At 37.2% G+C, this 21,448-nt stretch overlaps 1 protein-coding gene across 1 annotated transcript in view; it reads right to left on the bottom strand.

Moving 5' to 3' along the window:
* Positions 1 to 20,787, bottom strand: part of LOC120770647 — a 35,713-nt gene extending 14,926 nt beyond the window's left edge. The window contains exons 1-4 of the mRNA XM_040098243.1: positions 20,724 to 20,787; positions 17,318 to 17,553; positions 3,836 to 3,869; positions 554 to 1,807 (exon numbers count right to left, since the gene is read on the bottom strand). Of these exons, the coding sequence (XP_039954177.1) occupies positions 554 to 1,807; positions 3,836 to 3,869; positions 17,318 to 17,553; positions 20,724 to 20,787 (1,588 nt within the window). The remainder of the gene's footprint in view (positions 1 to 553; positions 1,808 to 3,835; positions 3,870 to 17,317; positions 17,554 to 20,723) is intronic.
* Positions 20,788 to 21,448: the final 661 nt, after the last annotated feature.

Below are 21,448 nucleotides of genomic sequence, written 5' to 3'. Positions count from 1 at the left end.
AAATAACTCTTGGCTCAACTGAATCATTCCAACAATTGTGGAACAGAACCCACCTATACACCTACTTTGAGCAATGCTCGGAAGTTTGATTGATTTGAAATAATTAATGTATTCATAGAGGCATTGGACCTTCCCGGAGTCGTTCTTAATAATGGATATTTTAAGGGATTTTTTGAAACAAAATTTTTGCAGTCTAGATCATCGAACAGATCATTCATTTTTTAACAAATAACTGCGTAGGCTTTGCACGTTTTAATATACATATATTGGTCGGAGCCGAATAAATTTTGGCTATCGGCCGTTTCTATGCCAGCCGCAACCGAATTTCTCAGAACTTGGGTTGCACGTTTTACGGACATTTTTTCAAAAACGCTAGGATATACGTGGGCCTCTGTGAGTTTTGGACATATCTTGAAACATGTATTGTCCTGATCTATTGAGTCAAGTTTTTTTATAACTTTAAAGCTGGCTATTCCATCTGGAGTTGAAATATCATATTTCATAAATGTGTTTCGGATGGACTTAAAAAGATGGCAATAGTCATATAAACAACATATCTTGGAACCTTCGTGCAAATAAAAGGGTTTTTCTTCAGAAATATTTAAATTATTCATAACTGAAATATTAGCGGGCCCTTGATCACAGACTAAAGCTTTTACGTTTAGACCAATCGACTTTAGTGCTGTGATGTTCTTATTCAAAATTTCAAGTAATTTGAATGTAGGAAGTCCACTTTTGGAAATATAATATGAAAACACATATTTCCAATTGGAACTCAACCCTTTTATCATGAAAAAACAACACTTACTACCTAATTTCATTTCACGATGGCCTTCCCCATAATCCACAAACCCGTCAATAACATCCCTAACTCTATTGTATGTTAGGTCGGTCTTAATTGATATTTCATCAAATAGTAGAACGCAATTTCGTTCTAAAACGGACATTTTTTTTGTAATTTTTTCTAAATTTCCCAAGACATTGGCATCGAACCCAGGGACAACATACTTTATGGGGCGCCATCGCAATAGAGAGCTCTTGCTTGGTAAAGCGAAACCTAAATCGTCACGCATAAAATAATATGATTTATTGGACATGTAATTAATGTTTTGTGCCAATGCCCTTTCATCGTCACTGAAAATAGTGCGCTTCGCGACGATCATCCTAGCGAATGTTACAGCATCTTTGCTTGAATTTACATCCGCAACTATTGCACATTTACTAAGGTCTTGATACCTTTTTTCCAAATCTTTAATAATATCCTCCAACTCTTTGATCTTCTTATTCAATTTAAGCGCATTACTTTGATAGTAACGTGCCGATCGAGCAAATCGTTCACGACTATCTAATGCATAGCCTACGTCGTCATTTTGGGGTTCTAATTCTAATCTTCTTTGTTCTAAAATTGAATATGTCTCGAATTCCCTCAAAGTTATGTCGTCCTTCTCTTCTTTACTTCCTACAGCTACCTCAGGACAACCATAAGTTTTAGAAACGGGCGGGCACACCCAAATTGAGTCAGCACTAGATGAGCTACGACTTAGTGCTGAACCTAATCTGAAACAGGGAAAAGCCCCAGGCAATAGTTTGAATTTGGTAACGTACTGCGAATCGAAATGGTTACGACAAATAAAAAGACTATCGGAAGGCGACACAACTAAGCTGCAAGCCTCTGCCCAACTTTCTCGAACATCTTTCTCTTTAGGAAATTTGTAGAGCGTTTTCTGCCTGTTAACGCAATTCGAAATGCAGCATCTTCGAACCGGCAATTGAGTCGTCCACAAATGCTTAGGGGGTTCGTCGTATCCTATTTATATACATAAAAAAATTTTAAAGAAATTCCAATATGTACATATATGTATATATAAAATTCATTAAAATTTAAATATAATTTTAATCAAATTTAACCCACTGTTTCCAGTTTGATAAATTTTAAACAATTTTATAAGTATAATTAAATTTTAATTAGAAAAATATTAACCTTTAACTTATGACGTGGTAGTAAATTTTACACCTTGTGTTTTGATTTTCTCATAACTTCGCTCCATTTCGCTCTCATAACTTTATACTCTCAGTACTCTCATATTTTTTTCCACTCTTATTGTCAGTATTGTTTCGCTCGTGGCAACGAAGAGTAACACGGAAAAATTAAAGTATAGGTGTAAAATTTATCACACGTCGTCATTAGTGAAATTTTTGGATAGAAAATATTTTACTACCACATCTTAGTTACCGTAAGTATCTCATAGAAAAAAAACCACTACACATCAACGTTAGTGTAGCTTTTTTATGAAAAATGTTAGCAAACAACTTTTCATAAAATAGCCCTTAAATGTTAAGTAAATTGTAATATAAAATTTCAATTATATAGTGAAAAATGGCACATTCAAAAAAAATAAACACAGAGGAGATTACCAGAATTTCGGGAGATGATGACTTCTACGATGACGAAATTTATGATAATGTAAGTGAATTCGATGACGAAGACATCGATCCAAATTTTTGCACTGAGACTTGCAGTGACAAGTGGAAGATTTAGTATTGGGTTCTGATTCTCTTCCAGAGCCTGTTGTGGAGAAAGCGGTTACTTCACAGTCAAGCAAATTATGTTACATATGTCCTAATAAATTAAAAAGAAAAACAAAACATACATGCTTAGAATGTAAAAAACCCATGTGTATGGCTTGTAGCAAACGCTTGTGTATTAATTGTACGAATACTGAATATGATGAGTAATAATTAAGTTAACCAAATACTGCCTGTTATTTTCTAAACTATGACAGTCATAAGAATGTTCCTTTTTTATATTAATTTATACGTAATAGGCTATGAAAAAATGCCATTTAATTTGCTGTTAAGTTTTTATTTTTTTTCATATGTACGAGTTACGGAGTACCTCTATTTTTTGCTTGTAAAAAAGGCTTCTAAAATAAACGACACATATTTCAAAAAAATACAAAGAGTTTAAAATTTTCTTTCCAAATACTGTAATTAGAATTAATTTAAATCAGTTTGATGAAATTTGTAAGTATTATAATAAAAAAATCCCTAATAAATTTTAACAATCAAAATGGTGTAAAATTTACTACTACCTCTAAATCTACGTTTCGAAATTTGACCTCATAAGTTAAAGGTTAAATATCTATGTTCAAATATATTGAACATACTGTACATTGCATATATTGGACATGAAATGCATTATCATGCAAAACAATGTTTGTAAATGTACGCACATGAACACAACATACATACTTATGTATGTTAAAACAATAGGCAACATAAACATTCACACATGCAGGCGCGGATCAACGGGGTAAAGTTAAAAGTAATACATTATTTCCATCATAAGTGACACTCCGCGAAGAAAAAGACTTTGAGTTACAAGCACAAAATTATATAGTTCCCTCCTTTTATGAATTTTTTCTTAAATTTTTCCTTTTTTTGAATTTTGAAAGCATAAGCATATTCTTTATATATGTATGCATGTATATAGAAAAATATTTATTCTTATTTATAAATTGTAGTTGAATCATACATACATATGTATGTATGTACATACACATATATCGCTCATTTACATGGACACATGATTTTTATGTCTAACACGAGATATTTTACGATAAAAATTACTTTATATTTTTCACAAACAACGTTTATGCCAAAGAAAATATTTTACTACACTTCACTACTTTATTGAATAAACTTATGCTGGTTTCCATATTCTAAAAACAACTTATGACACTTTTCATGTAAATGAGCGATATGTACAAGAACTTAACAAGTACAAAATAAAACTTACATATGCACATTTTAGATTTAAAAAAACATCACTTACCAAGGTTTAGGGTGGGCACAGCCTGTGCCTTCAACTTTGTTCGAAGTGCTTAATGTAAACAAATGCATTGTGGGTGGGTAAATCCTGCGATGGTGGGATGCGTAAATTTTCCACCCACTTCAGGAGCTCCTCCTCTCTTTTAGGGAATGAGAAGAATCTTCCGGAAGATTCTGTCTCACACTCGCGAACGCGACACTTCCTAACTGTAGCCATTTTTAATTAAAATTATTTAAAATTTACTTAAAACACTTAGAAAACGAATTGGCGACCGAGCTAAACTTTTCTCGACGAAATTCTATAAGAACTAAAATTCCGTTGACGATTTCTTTTTCAACTTTCATTTTTGGCGCAATTTCCCCACCCAAATATATTAGGATTAGAAGGAATCCAACTACTTGCATATACATACATATCGTCACCTGAAATGCAAAATAACGTAACATCACTTTTCGTAGGTTTACAGGAGAAGCAAAAAACCGTATAAAAACAAAACCACTAGAGAATTGAAACAAAATTTTCAAATCTGAATTAACATGAACCTTAATTATATTTTAGAAAAAAAATAATGGAAAAATTAAGCAAATTTTATAGTAGGTGTCTTATATAATATTTCATGCTAAAAAATGAGGATAATGTTTAATTATTATTTATTAAATAGCTAATTATTCAAAAGGTATATTATCATAAAAGTAATAACAGTCTGCTGGAATTAAAGCTTCTAGGTCCTGCAGATGTTGCCATTTTTTCTTAGTTATTGTTAAACATTGCAAAAGAATAGGCTGCTGAATTCCTAAAAAAGCACGGGTCTGATTACTTAGAACATGGAGTCGCTAAACCGAGCTCTAGCGGCTCCTGCTCTACCCATATACCGAGGGAGTTGTGGGTGGGAAGAAGCCGTTGGAGAAAAGGGACAGAGAGCTTCTTCACGGATGGGTCAAAGGTCCACTGCCAGGAGCTCTCTATCAACTCCAGTTTCTCCAACTTCTTAAGTATTGCAGTGTCTTCCAGGCCTAGACTGGAGCCATTAAGGTAGCAGTAGATTTACTACTCCGGAGTGCAGCCTCCTTCAGAGGAGTGACCAGAGCGGCGATTCCAGCCTTGAACTCATTAACAATGAGAGAATTCAGAGCTGATCGAAGACCTAACCTTGCTTTCAATAGCATCGAGTGCCTTTGTGATAAGAATAATTTGAGTGCCAGACCACAGCGGAATCGCAGGAAACATGAGCTAGCAAGAAGAGGCACCCTAGAACCGCTATCGGTAGAATGGGATCGGATCTGTGCTCCCGTATCCTAATCTTTTACTGCTGGGCCACAATTTTTACACACGCTGTTGAAAAAGTCTTTTGTCCCAAGAACGTTCGCATGAGATCTAGTGATCTCTTTGCCCTCAGTAAGGCAGCCTTTCCCTAGTTTTGGGGCTTGTAACACGCTATCGCCCTATTGGCTTCCACGCAGTAAGGCTGGGAATCCTACCAGATGCCATCTACACAAGCTGTATGGAAGAAGATTAGGTGGAAGCAACTCAACACTTCCTTCTTGGCTGTCTTGCGTTAGGAAGGTCAGGACTTAATCACTTGGGGGCGCATACCTTCAGACATCCCACCGAACTGGGGGAAAGTGTTTTGTTAATTTATTAGTTCGAACACAGGAGTTCTTCTTTTCTATGGCCTCACAAAGGACTACATATATGTTCACCTTCCACGTTCGATCAACGATGTAGCCTAAACTAACCAAAGCACATTGAACTTAAGCACTAAAAATAAACATAAACAATAAATGAAGGCTAACTTCGATATAAAAAAAAAAACACTCTGTTATATGTATTTACATACTTGAGTGATGATACGTTATTTGGTTTAACGAAATCAAGCTACGTTTTTTTGAATTTTTAATATAGCTTGGGTATTTTTGATCACAGAAGCTTAAAATTTGCGACACATATGTAATATGATGTGGCGAATCGTAATCAGTAAAAAACTCAATTTTGAATTTTTTGATGATACGTTATTTTGTATTTCAGGTGACGATATGTACATACATAGAATACAAAAACTTTTCCAACCAACCAGAAAACACCTGCATATAAATATATATGTTTATATTAGCTTTAACGTACATTGGCTCTCTTTTATATATATTAACATATTTTTTCCCATTGGCTCTAATAACTACTCAGTTCTGTTATTGTCGTGCCCCTGATGTTAAGTGGTGAAATGCGCTAATAATTTTCTGTGGTGAAATGCACTCATCCAAAACAGGTAATATCCCAAAATTGAAATATCCCTAAATTCTCGGCGTCGTGAACATTCTCTATAATATACGTTCTCTGACGCGGTTTAATACATTAATTCACCACACTTACGATACATAAATATCGCTTTAAAGTCCGCATTGGCATACATCTCGCAATACCCCTTGTTCTTTGGCCGACAAAAACAAGCAGGATTGCATATAAAACGTTATACATACATAAGTATACATATGTATATGTATGTACAAAGTGCAGTGATCTCTAAAAAATTCACCTATAGGTATACCCTATAGGACATTCGGACATACATAAAACAAATATATACATGTATAGAAAAATAAAACAAATAAAATATTTCCGGTCAACAACAAATAATTAAATCAAAATATAAGGATATTCTGCATATGGGTAATATTTTACTTGAAAACTCTTATTTACTTAAAAGAGTTTACGTCTAATCATATACATAAATATATACATATATGTACATATAAACGAAAATATTATTTGATTCTCGGTTTATCAAAAACCCATCGGTTTTATTGATTTTTTTGAAATTCTTGTATACAAAAGAGTCTTCTATTCAACATTTAATATACGAAATATTTTCAAAACATCTACAAGTCTAGTTTTCACTAAGACGTTTTGATTTATTACATACATCTTTTAAATGAGCTCAGACTCAAAGGAATCTAAAACAACTCAGTTGCTAAAAGTTCCAAAAATGATTTCAGACGAAAAAAGTCCGTGTACACCGGCAGAAGCTACACGCTCAAAGCAAGGTGCTACAAAAGTAAAGAGGGGTAAAGACATTTCTTATACAAAATTCATTGCTGAGAGTGACAGTTTGATACGATACTGCACTCGATTTCATCTTCGCCGATTCAAGACAATTCTGAATCGGTCTTAGAAATCAAAAAAGATAATTTAGATAATTTTTGGACGCGTCTCCAAGCGGCATATGACGCAATCGTAGAATCTGACGACTCAGATCTACCAGAAAATTTTAAATCCTCCAAGTATGAACACTGCCTAGACCAGTTCAAAGACACAAAAGGAATGATTTCTGATCAACTAAAGCTATTAAGAGCAATTGCACCTACTCCACAACGGAGAGTAGAGCTGCCACAAAGACAAGCCCAAGAGGTAAGTTCAGACATTCACCTTAAAGTGCCAGTATGCGACACAGATATATTTCACGGTGGTTATGAACAGTGGCCGTCCTTTCGGGACATGTTTACAGCTGTGTACATAAACCATCAAAAATTATCACAAGCGCAGAAATTGTATCACCTCAGATACAAAACCAAAGGTCAGGCAGGCGTAATAGTCAAACAGTTCGCTTTCAATAACGAAAATTTTAATTTTGCTTGGGAAGCTCTAAAAGCACGTTATGAAAACGAGAGAATATTGGTCGACAAACAGGTGACGATATTAATGAATTTACCAAAAATTCAGAAAGAAACAAGTGAAGAGTTCATAAAGCTTCAATCCACTGTTTCAAATTGTTTGTCGGTTTTATCGACACAGAATATTCCCACAGATAATTGGGACCCCATTCTGGTAAATATATGCACAGCTGCATTACCAGAAAAATCGTTACTTTTATGGGAGCAATCGCTCTCATCGCGAAGAAAGTGCCCAACGTGGCAGCAAATGAAAGAATTTCTTACTACCCAATATCAAGTCCTGATCCAGGAACCGTGGCTAACTGGCAACGGAATATCTGGACTGAGGACGAAGAGCCATAAGCTGCTGGTGGCCAAGGATGCAGGTAGAAATAGAGCCTGTATGCTGGCCAGAAACGAACTAACGGTATTTATTTTACCTAATTTCAGCAACGCTGACGTAGTTACAGTAAAGCTAGAGTGCGACACCGGGAATATCTGGCTAGTCTCTGCGTACATGCCTCACGACGATGAGGTGGAGCCGCCTTCTGCATTACTGAGGAGGACCTTGGCGGAAGCGTCCCGGAATGGTGCCGGTGTTATCATCGGCTCGGACGCCAACTCGCGGCATTCAATCTTGGGGAGCTCGGATACCAACACTAGAGGTGAGTCGCTTTTTGATTTTATTGTTAGCGAAAATCTTCGCATCTGTAATAGGGGAAATTCTCCTACCTTCGTGACCGCAGGTAGAGAGGAGGTCCTCGACCTCACCCTTGCCTCACACGGGATTGTTCCGCTGATCTCGAACTGGAGGGTTCTCGATCAGAGGTATATCGGGTTTAGTCTTGACGGAGAGGGTCCGCCTAGAAAATCTTTCAGAAATCCCAGAAACACGGACTGGGAAGGTTACCGCAGAAGGCTCCGGCAAACTCCCCCGCACCGGGGGTGGGCGAGCTGCCCACCGCCGATGTGGTGGACGGGTGGGTCGAAGCTTTCAGCTCGGCGTGCAACACTGCACTGGAGAGCTCCTGTCCATTGAAAACACCGAAGGGCAGAGGGAAACCTCAATGGTGGACTGTGGAGCTCTCGGAAATTAGGGCGTCCTGTAGGCGCTTATTTAACAAGGCCCGTAGGAGTGGGCTACCTTATGATTGGGTCCTGTATAAAACAGGACTCTTAATATACAAGTCCGAGCTGAGAAGGGCTAAGAGGATCTCGTGGAAGAGCTTCTGCGAAAAAGTGGAAGGCTGTCACGAGTCTTCTAGATTCAGGGAATCCCTGTGTCCCTGGGGTATCTTAGGGATGTAAATGGGAAGTGGGCGCTGAGCAGTGAAGAAACTCTACAGATGCTCCTTGATGCTCACTTCCCGAGTAACACGTCCTCTATGGAGGTATCTCTCGGAGCATTGCATGCTGACTACACAGCCTTTGTCGACCTTCTGGATGAGCGTCACTTGACTTGGACGATCAATTCGTTTAAACCGTTCAAGTCCCCGGGACCGGACGGCATCATACCAGCGCAGCTGCAGCAGGCTGTTAAGGTATCATGCGGCTGGTTGGCACCGATCTATGCGAACTGCATCAGATTAGGGTACATTCCGGGTCCTGGAGACGAGTCAGAGTGACGTTCATCCCGAAGGCTGGCAAGGGCTCCCACGTTACGGCCAAGGATTTCGGGCCCATCAGTCTCTCCTCTTTTTTATTAAAAACTTTGGAGAGACCGCTGGACTGGTATCTGAGAAGGCGCATTCCGAGGGACTATCTATCAGGAGCGCAACATGCGTATCGTAAAGGAAGGTCAGTGGACACTGCCTTGCACACTATCGTGTCTTGGCTTGAAGAAGCAATTGAGGCTAAGGACTTCGCAGTTGGGACCTTCCACTAAAAAGAAAAGATTAAATTTTATAAAAGTTAGTATTTTATAAATAACTCTTACTTCAAAATTGTCCCCTGTTTCATCAACTTCTAACTCTGCCTCCCATTCGAAATCAGAAAAATTTTCATTTGTCATAGCATTTGACGTAGTCGGCAATTGATATTCAGCAACATCTGGAATCTTTAAAAGAGAAATAACTTCTATTGGAAGTTGCAAATTTTTTTTTGCTGAATGACGGTTCTTTAGACTAATACTGGATAAGAATGGTTTAGAAGAATCCATGGCTCAGTTAAAAACATCAGATATATTGTGTTCTCTAGAGTCTTTTCGTGCATGCTCAATGCGATCCTTTTTATAGAATTTGTTTCTCGCCTCAGAAGCACTTTCTCCAGCGCATCCAAGAGGCACGATTGAGGCTTGTACTATTTGTGAAGAATGTGCTAAAATTTTATGCAACGTAGTTGACATTGGGTACCATTCGTAATATTGAAAATATATTTCGGCAGTTCTATAACAAAAAATCTTCAAGTTTTCGACACTTAACTCAAATTTACAAGAAATTGCAATTAGTATGACTTGTAAGTGTTTTAAAAACTCGATGTTAACGTTTGTTATTGAAGCAAATAATTCCAGATTTGAAAATGCTTTTCGCGCCGTATTGCCGTCGTTTGTTGATCCACTTCCGTTACTTTTCGGCTAATGGACATGAAGACCCATTTTCTCCCAGAATTGTTGTTGAATTTCACTTTTTCTTTGTTGTATTAGTAATTTGTCCTCAGCATTTCGAATTTGCCATTTTTTAATATGAAGTCTATATGAAAGATTCAGAACAAATTCTAGGCATCGAATCCAAGCTTAGGCCATATTTTAATGAATTTGGTTTTGGCTGAAACACGAATGAGCTTAAATCTTTTATTGACAAAAACTGCTTCGGATTTCCATCACATATTGGGCACAACTGAGAAGACTTTGTTTCCATAAGTACGTTCAAAACTTTTCCATCAATTAAAGTCATTATAAATTCATATTTTACTGATATTTTTCTACCATTTAAAAAATATTCTAAGGGCTCAAGGTTTTTTATTTGCATATCCAGATTGTTTTTTTCTTTCAATATACATATGTTCCTTCGTTTCCTTAATAAATTCAATTTTAAGTGGTCGGCAAAAACGAACAGATTGAGGTGTACGATTAATCCAAACGGTTTCATGATGCGACGTGATTAATTTTAGTGGTATAACTGATGTCACAAATAGCGAGTTATCTAAACTTTCTGGGGTATTGCTGCTGAATATTTGTTTAAAAGAACTTTGTCCTGTGGAATCGTCGAAACCATAACTTAAAACCAATCTGACATCACTCAGCTCATCTATTTGCATCAAAACTTCTTCTTGGTATGACAAAATTTTTGTTGCTGTATGGTTAACCAAGCTCTGCAGAGGAATTTGTGCTGATGATTCCGTTACCGATAGTCCATCAGGTGGGCATTGCAGTTTGCACTCTTGAATTTTTTGGTAATGTGGATAAATATCGCAGTTTCGTGACTTGCTCATTGCCCGAATGTTTATGTACTGTTGCTTTGTTAAATTATTTTCTATCAAAAATAGTAATGCTTCCTCGTGGGATAGTGGTAATGGTTTTTTGTCATTGGAGGTTAAAGTTTTTCTCATTTTTGTAGCCCTAGATGGAGATGAAGCTGCTGCCTTTAAAACAAAGTTTAAATCATTTGCTGTTGATACTTAAGCTGATATTGAAGCAGCATGGACCAATAATTTTGTATCGTGACCCTGTACGGACGATACTTCGGAAGCAAATTCTCGTTTTTGCCTCGCACTTCCCTCGCTGTATCCAACATGAGGGCGACCTCTTTTGTTTGCGACATCACTCTCAGAAATTTTAAATTCAGTCACATTTGATAGCCATAAACTTTCGTTGTTCTCAAATTTCTTCGGACATCTTTGGTTCTTCTTCCACTTTTGGGTAGTTAATTTTCTTTTTGATTGATGCCATACATTCGTCATCCACATTGCTATTAAATTTCTTGAAAATCCAGTTGACAAAAATAGTAGCATTTCGGTTATTATCTAACCAAAATTTAACTATATCCGTATTTTTTATTTTTACGCAATCTTAAAAGGAAAATATAAATAATTTAGAGCAGCTGGGCTGCAGTTGGCTGCAGTTGAAATTACAACCACATCAAAGTACACATCATTACCTTTCTCCACATATATATTGTTCAACAAATACGTCCCAATAAACAAAGTACTACTCCAAGAAACACGAGGTCAATAACCAAAACTCCACAGTAAATACGACACACTTTGATGCAACAAAAAATTTACAATAACAACATTTTTATGAAACTTATTAACAATATGTTTTTTACATACCTGAATTAATATTTTCCATTTTATAAAAATTGTATACAATTATAATATTTTGTTAAACAATGGATTAAATGTTAGGCACTATAAAGGTGAATGTCAGAAAACAAAACAAACCAAAAAAACTACAACTTTTACAGCTTAGCTTTAAGATATGGGTTGCCACCTGACACTAATTTTTGTATTTTTGAGTATCTCAAAATGTTTATTACAAATGCCTCAAAAACCATTCATTTGACCTATGTATAGTGCTATGTAGTAATCTGACGACGGAGGCTTTTCTCGCAGCATTTGCTCGCTTCGTCGCTCGACGTGGCTACCCATCAAAGATCATGAGCGATAATGGCAAAACGTTCTTTGGAGTTCAACGAGCCGCAGAAAAGCAATTTGTGGATTTCCTAAAACAAGTGTCACCCGACATCGTACAAAAGTACGACCCTCAAGGTATCAATTGGCAATTTATACCCCCCAGCGCTCCTCGAATGGGCGGTTTATGGGAATCCGCTGTAAAAAGCTTCAAATCCCATTTCGAACGGGTAGCTGGAAATTATAAATTCAATTACGAAGAGTTCACGACGTTATTAAATCGAATTGAAGCCGTTCTCAATTCACGGCCACTCACAGTACTATCGCAAGATCCCTCATATTTCACCGCCTTAACTCCAGGGCATTTTCTAAAAGGAGCACCCATCCTGGCCATTCCCGAGCCAGGCGTTGAGTCGCTATCCCTATTAAATCGATGGGAACGAATTAAAATTCTCCATCATGATTTCAGCCGCCGATTGAAGGACGACTACATAAAGGATCTCCACAAAAGATACCGCTGCAAGACTCCTGAACAAGCGCCTAAACTTGGAGACTGTGTCCTCATTCACTATGATTGTCTACCCCCCACCGAGTGGTGGCTTGGCCGCATAGAAAAGCTACATTAGGGCTCCGACGGTCACATACGAATCGTTGATCTCCGTACACAAAACGGAACGCTAACCAGACCGCTCGTGAAGCTATGCTTTCTACCAACTTCCGATGAAGAGACCGGCATAGTAGCAGCCGTAGCATCGGTCAAGAGCTGGGCATGAGTCATCAAAAATTCATTTCAATTTCAATAAAAAAAAAATTCAATAAAAATACCGCAAGACTTTTTTGACAACCCATTATATTCACTCCAATATGGTTTGAGCCCTTCACTGAAGTTGAGATACGAGCTTGAAGAAAGCGACTTAGTGACAAAAAAGTCTTCCTTTCAACTATAACAGTTCCTGAGAACTCCACCTATTCGAGGTCTGGTATAATCGGGAACTTACCGAGAATCAGCTTTGTTGATTACATAAATGTGTACTCCTCGAAATGTGTACTAGTTACCAACGCCACGCAGGGTGTTGCTAGCATTACATATAAATGAGTGTTCAACTTGACGAGGTGAGTCGATTTACACATGTCCCTCTGTCTGCATATACGTGAACTAGTACACCATCAGATTTTGAGATATCGATCTGAAATTTTCAACGCGTCATTTTCATCGCAATAAGGTGCCAGTTTGTTGGAACCGTCGATGTTGGACCTCTACTGGATATAACTGCCGTACAATTTGACCGATTCAAATCAAGATATTCAAATGGAAAACTTTTTTGGCAAGATATCTTCACAGAATGTGGTATACATTATTGGCCAAGGCAAAGGTTTTATCCTTTATTCATTAACCTTAATCTTCAACCTGCTTCTGGAGAAAATAGTTCGAGCTGCAGAACTAAACAGAGAAGGTACCTTCTTCTATAAGAGTGTACAGCTGCTGGCGTATGCCGACGATATTGATATCATCGGCCTCAACACCCGCGCCGTTAGTTCTGATTTCTCCAGGCTGGACAAGGATAAATGGGTCTGGCAGTGAGCGAGGGCAAAACGAAATATCTCCTGTCATCAAACAAACAGTCGTCGACTCGCGACTTGGCTCTCACGTCGCTGTTGACAGTCATAACTTTGAAGTTGTAGATAATTTCGTCTATTTAGGAATCAGCATTAATACCACCAACAATGTCAGCCTGGAAATCCAACGCAGGATTGCTCTTGCCAACAGGTGCTACTTCGGACTGAGTAGGCAATTGAAAAGTAAAGTCCTCTCTCGACGAAAAAAAGCTAAACTCTATAAGTCGCTCATAATTCCCGTCCTGCTATATGGTGCAGAGGCTTGGGCGATGACAGCAACCGATGAGTCGACGTTACAAGTTTTCGAGAGAAAAATTCTGCAAAAGATTTATGGTCCTTTGCGCATTGGCCACGGTGAATATCGCATTCGATGGAACGATGAGCTGTACGAGATATACGACGACATTGACATAGTTCAGCGAATTAAAAGATAGCGGCTACGCTGGCTAGGTCATGTTGTCCGGATGGACGAAAACACTCCAGCTCTGAAAGTATTCGAGGCAGTACCCGCCAGGGGAAGCAGAGGAAGAGGAAGACCTCCACTCCGTTGGAAGGACCAAGTGGAGAAGGACCTGGCTTCGCTTGGAAAATCCAATTGGCGGCACGTAGCGAAAAGAAGAAACGACTGGCGCGCTGTTGTTAACTCGGCTATAACGGTACAATATCCCTCTACATTTCATTTTCTTGCGGAAGCGTTCTCACTTTTTGTTATTGTTTTCGGTAGCGCGCTAGACATAGTGGTACTTAATTTCCCTACTTAGCACCGTCAAGGCGACGACTTGACCGAGGGTCATTAATAAAGCAATATTAGGTGAGAAATTCCTTACCGCTGACGCGCCTCTCAACTTGTAACTGTTGTTTTTATTTATATTAATTTTCATCAGTTATTGTCCGCAACCTAGTCGCTTGCTACAATAAAATGCTAAGTAGGAACTAAAATATTCGTTAGGTTTAGTGACGCTGGCTTCTCTGGCAGCTTATCCGCTCGCGGCTGCCGTGTTTGATGAGGTTATTACTTTGCAAATAAACTAAAGCCAACATAACTTATGATAAGCAAATTGATAAGCTAAGCCGAAATGAAGTCAGTAGTAACGCAGTTCATTTCGGCCGAGCCAAATAAATGAGACCAAAATTGGTGAATAACGAATTAGTATTTGCTGAAGCTGACAAGAAGTTTTTGAACCGAATTCGGAACGATAATCGGTTGGGGAAATAAATAGTTAAAATACATGAGGCAAAGAAATGCAAAATACTCACAGGAGAGCGCCGCTCTTTTATAAGAAAGGTCTAATGGTCACAGACAGACCTTCTTTCTTTTGTTATTTTACATTTCCTCTTTGATATGTGCAAAGTCAGATGAGTCAAAGCGATCGTCACTCACTTGTTCATGCCCACTTTTTTAATATGTATATTAAGCTTAGACGCTTCAACAATTACCATAAAAGTCGGTTTTAAAATAACATTTCCCAATCAAATCAGCACAACATCTTTAACTCAATATTTTTCGGAGACGTACATTTTGCATTTGAACTGAAAAATTTATATGTGAAAGACTGATGGTTATACCGAATTGACGCTTCCTATATCACAACGGATGATTTTCTGACCTTCGACATCTATAGTTTGAGATAATGGGCATTTTTTAATGATTTGTATTCCAAATTGTTGGAGTTTAATCTTGCCAGAAGTAATCTTGTGAGATTAATATACATATTTTTGTAATAATATGGTCATAACTGTAAAGTTTTGTGTAAATTTGACCCATTAAAGTAGACCAAGTATCCGCAAGATCTTTGATCTTCTTTATAAGTTAGGGCTTCTTACTAGACCTATATCTTCTCCTGATATAATTTCAAAGAAGAAAGAGCTATTGATAACATAGTTTCAAGCTGCAAGAAACAGGACTTTCAAAGGCTACTTACTAATCGCAAAAATCCAGAGAAATTCTTGCGCCGACTATAAACTCAGATATTTATCTTGTTAGTGCTCTGGAGAGAGCTGTCACCTTTACTAATGGACTAGTTTTGAAATAATTTGAGAATCAGGCCAGGCCCGTAGCCAGCTTTTCATTTCGGGGGGGGCTGAAGTAAAAACATATATAAACTTTAAATTTTCTGTTTATTAAAAAAAAAACAATATAAATTCATATACATATTACTTAAATTATTTGGTAGTTGTAACTTAAATAAGTAATATTTTTCTTTTCTTCTTGTTTGCCATATCATTAATTACTTCATCTGGATCTATTTTAATATCCCAGTGCACTGCAATAACAGCAAGTGCACTCAGCCGCTCATTGCTCATCACACTGCGTGGTAAAGTTTTTATTCTTTTTAAGGTTGAAAAAGTTCTTTCAACGGAAGCGGTCGTCACTGGAAGAGTTGCTAAAATTGTAAGCAGGTAGTGAATATTTTTAAAATACGTTGCATCGCAATGTTGCAGTAATTTCAACACTTCTATGGTTGGATCTATTGTTGATAAGCTGGCACACCACAATCGATACTCTGATTTTAATGCTGTCATTGATATTTGCTCCTCAAAGTAAATAGTTAAATTTTTTAATTCTTCGGCATTATCAATTGCATCAAAACCTGGGAGTAGAATTTGAAATGACGAGAGTATATCCTCATTCACTAATAAACGTTCTGTCATGTTTTGAATCAGAGCATCAACGCATGGAATAAATATTGTAACTCTGAAGTGGCTTTCAGGGGTTGTGCAATGTGGATTAGCACGAGTAGTTTGACGCGAAGTCACTCTAGGCACTACAAGATCTGTGTCAAAAAGATCTTTAGACATTTGTGATGCTGTTTGGAAAATATCGTTGAAAAAACCATCCGCTGTTTCTCTTATCTGGTGCAGAGTTCTTATTAATTCTTTGGCTCGGTTCATTGCTGATACAAAATCCATAGATTTTTCTTGGAGTTGCACAGACAGTGGCAGCGTTAAGCTGAACAATTGCTCACAGACGAATAGACTAATCAAAAAATCGCTTTTCTCTACCGCTGCTAAGAAGGCTGACGCTTTAGACGAAATGGACCATGTCTTACTCGAAATTATTTCCAAACTTAGTACAATGAATTTGAAAAGCTCCACAAAGCTTATAATACTTTCATGCCTTTCTATAAACCTTGTTTCACAAAGGCGAATAAGTCGTCTTTTTTTGCTTTCTGGTGCGTGCTTCTGTATAACGTCCTGGAAAGTTGTGTTTGCATTTGAATGGTTTCTAAATAAATTTGCTATTTCATTGACAATACCAAGGCAGTTCCGTATTGAAGGTAATGACATAGTATTAGAAAGCGCAAGGTTCAATCGGTGACTAGCGCAATGAACATATCGTGCTTTTGGATACAGTTGTCTTATCCTGGTTTGCACTCCACTTAAATGCCCTGACATGTTTGCTGCTCCGTCATATCCCTGTCCAACCAACTTCGCCATATCAAGATGGAGATCTGTACAACGCTTAAGTATGACTTTTGATAAGTTTTCAGAAGACTGATCGGTAATTGGAATAAAGCCCACAAAATCTTCACGAAGTGCTGGATATTTGGATGAGAAGTCTACATACATACCGTAGACATAACGAAAGTTGCTCTTTACCTGCAACATCCATTGTTTCATCACCAAGAATGCTAAAACACTTTGCGCTATTTACTTTATTAATTATTTTGTTTGTCACAATATTAGCGCCAGTCTCGAGAATCTCATTTTGAATATCTGGACTTAAATATTTGGCATTCTTAGCACTATTCGCGATTTGAGCTCTCAAATTTTCATCGCCAGCATCCAATCTGAAGCGTAATAGGGCTCTAAATTTTCCATCCTTCTGTTCAGGCCGAGTTAATGACAGCGCGCCGCTATCATGGTTGCCTCTTAAAGGAAGTTCTTGCTCTGCGCAAAAAAGGATTGTTTCAATAATAGGTTTGAGAGCATTTCTATTTTCTTCTACTTCCTTTGCGCGCTGCATATCCAATCGAGACCTTATCTCTTGTTTGCTAGATAGCACATTTAAGAATGAAGTGGCCTTTTGAACACATTCTAAATGGTATATGTTTTGCTTGTGTTTATTAAAATTCTCTTTTGCATTCTTCCATTTTCGATAGCCAGTTACAAAATGTCCAGGATTTTGATGCCCACCTTTTCCCACACCTTCGTGAAAAAATAACCAACAAGGCTTACAAAAAACGCTGTCTCCACTTTTAGAGTAGGCAAGCCAAGCGAAATCTCCATCTGTAATCCACTTCTTTTGAAAACATCTTTTTTGCGATTTTGTTTCTGTAGCTGGAAATTCAAATGGTTCTTTTGGAAGCAATGTCGATGTGAGAATATTTTTTTTTGTTGTGTCGTCTAAAGACTTGTTATTTGCCTTAGCAATGTCAAACTGATCCGCTTGCCAAATATCAAGACTCTCTTCAGATTGGAATGCATCAACCATGTTTTTTTCAGGAGTTTGATTTAAACTGTCATGCTGATCTAGATATGTATTAACAAAAAAATTTGAAAATCTTTAATTTATTATTTTGTTTGCATTCTTTTTTACCTTTCTCAGTGACATCAACTAAAGAACTTGAACTACACACATTTGTAGTGCTTGAATTTTCCAAAACAACATCTAGAAATATTTAAACAAATAGACAAAAAACAACATAGAAGAAAAACATAAAACCATAATCACAACAAACACATGTATGAACTTAAACAGCGTAATTTGATTTACTACAAAAACTAGTTAAATTTGTCAACACTTTTCTTAATAATTTATGCACATACATTTATTATTATTTCTTATTGTTATTTGTTATTTACATACATAAATAACATACTGGTAGTTTGTTTAAATTCAGTGACTTGGATTATGTTAGATTAACATAATCAATAATTTCTCCTGAAATCAACCATAATCACTCTTAATATGCATTGCCAAATTTAACTGGGTTTTTAGGAAGTAGATTTAGAGTTAAATTTTAGCACTGACCACTTTGCTTTGGTTTTTTAAAAAAAGATGAAATAGTTTTTTGATTTTTTGATCGCTTCATCTTTTTGGTTTAGTTTTTATTTATTTTTTAATCTTATTTTTCGACACTTCTTTACACTTGCATAAAACTTTCAATAATGAACCAGCCAAACAAGTGAGATACCTACACATAACATGTATATGCTCAAAATAACGGTATTTTGTAGTATGGCGCCGAATTGCATAGTATGACACTCCAGATTTTGTTGTTGCTTTTTTGTATACATATATATGCCAATGATCTAAAACAGTCGTGTGCAAGCCTCAATACTACTACACGTTTTCGCTGCCAAGTACGCTGAACAAATTTGTATGTTTGTTGTAGAACAACAGCAACAAGCGCCGATTCTTTGTCTAGACCTAGCGTACGTGTTCAGTCGCTTTCGTGTTTGTGTAATATTTTTCGCAGTAGCAGAATTATCGCTCAAACACTAGTGTTTGGTATTTTATTGCGTCTTTCGCAATTGAGCATCACTGATCTAAAATACTCACTACATAAATTGAATGTAAATGTTTTATTTGGCGCGTGCCATATGTTTTGTATTTCGCATAGATCTTAACGCTGACGAAACGGCGACAGTCAGTCACCGTCTAGTGTAGTTGCGTACGACTGTTATAGGTTTGAGCTGAGTTGTGTATAAGAGTTTCAAAAGATTCAGTCAGTGATAAATCTTTTTTATTTGCGATTTATTTAAAAAATTTCCTTATTTCGAAAGTTGGCGTTTGCTACACGACCAAGAATCACATTTTAACCATTAACCACTCACCGTATTCACCTGATATGGCACCGTGAGACTTCTTCCGGAAAAATGCATTTGCTCATGAAAGGAAAGCGTTATACAGACGTAGAGGCCATTCAAAAGGCTTTCACCCGCATCCTGGTGTCCATACCGGCCAACGAGCTAAAACACCGTGCGACATGCTTTTGGACCGTGCAAAGAGCTGTATTGAAGCAGAAGAAGACTATTTTGAATAAAGTAAATTGTTTTTGCCGAAAAAAGCATTTGTTCTGTTTTTTTAAAGTTCTGTAAATTGTCACAGTTTAATTTGTGGTCGTTATTTTGTATGCTAAATAGTTATTGTCGGTCCGGCTTGAGACGGAAGAGATAAACACAGTCAACACAACACAAATAACAGCACAAATAATGTTAGAAATAAAATAAAATAAAAATGTTGCACAGCAAACAAGGGAAAATGTGCGACGAGTTGTTGTAAAAATAGTGACGCGTTGAGCAGCTGCCGCCTTGACTGCAATAAACTCGGTCGCACTGCTACAATTTCGATAAAATCTCTGCGTGCAGACAAAATTGGTAGAATGCAGCACAGAATGTTCAGTTGTACCGGGCCGCAAGTAACCCAACGGTAATAAAAAGTATAAACTAGAGAAATAGATAAAAGAAGCTTTTTCCTTCCGTCCAAATGTTTCAATATCATCTTCCTACTGCAGATTTAACAAGTTGTGTTCTCTACAATATGTGGCCTTACCGCGTGAAAAACAATGAAAAGAGTCCAGTTAGAATACATATCATTGTGGCTATGTAATCCTTGCTATGAGTTAGTGGTTCAGTGGACTTGCATTTCACTCTGTCAGATACTTTCGCAAACCCACAAAACCTACGCTTACAGAGCTCGCCAGAGGCGTTATCAGCGAGCTTAAGGCCTGTATTAGAGTTCTGCTATCGGAAAATATTCATGGTAACTTACTCATCAGTTTTTTCAGTTTGAGAAAAATGACAACAGCTGCAGTAGCAAACTACAGAAGCACTAAGGTCTTGAGACAGTTCAGTTTCAAAAGTGAGAAAATTAACTCCCATAAAACGTTCTTGGAAACTTAAGTGTATACAACGGGAACATGCTAAGATATTTTTAACAACTACTTGATATTTGCTAACTACTACGAAAATACAGCTTTATTTAACAATTTTTTAAGATCAGAAAACATTCCGCCAATAGTGTTTGGGAGCGCGAGTACGAGTTAGTTCAGGACGGGTTTGTGCGAATGGATCCAATTGTGGTGGAAACTGGGTGCTGCCTCAAAGATTTTTACCTTGCATATTCCTTACAGACTTGCAGCCCAAACCAGCCTCAAATTCAGAGAACTCAGTTCCCATTTCGGACACACGTTTTCTAAATGGGCCTGTACTAAACCTAGCATATCTCGACATATATATTGCATGCGTGCATTTGGCATTTCCCAAACCATCCGCTGCAACCAGCAAAGCTACTGCCGCTGCTGCTCAGGCTCCAGCTGCTGAGTGCCTCCAACACTTTTTGGCACTACATAAAACACACACGCATTGTGGTGAAAAAATAATGTTTATGTGACTGCTCCAAAGATGCTAAAGTGTGTGACGTTTGAAAAAAGAAGAGTGGAACACAGCACAGCTCCAAAAGCAGCTAGCAAAATCATCAACTTACTGCAGTCACAACAAAAATAGTGCCACAGAAGTATCATGACAGTCACAAATCAAGTGCGCAGCCATGAAATGCATAAAAATAAAACACCGAAAAAGTAGCTAAGCATCTTTACGAATACAACCGCTAAGTATGCAATTGGTGAGTAAGAAATGATTGTGATCTAAATATATTTTGTATTCTAAAAGTGCATAAAACTTGGAGAAAATTCAAAAGTAAATAATCGAAATAATGGTATTGAATTGAAAAGAAGGAAGTATTACGTAGAAGACAATTGCAGTTGCGAGAAGCAAGTGAAGTTTTACACTTTTTGGTTATTGCTGTTGTTGTTATATTTTTAGTTTTTGATAATTTGGT

This window comes from Bactrocera tryoni, chromosome 3 (genome assembly GCF_016617805.1).
Source record: "Bactrocera tryoni isolate S06 chromosome 3, CSIRO_BtryS06_freeze2, whole genome shotgun sequence".
NCBI lineage: Eukaryota > Metazoa > Arthropoda > Insecta > Diptera > Tephritidae > Bactrocera > Bactrocera tryoni.
This window is presented reverse-complemented; position numbering and strand designations above follow the sequence as displayed.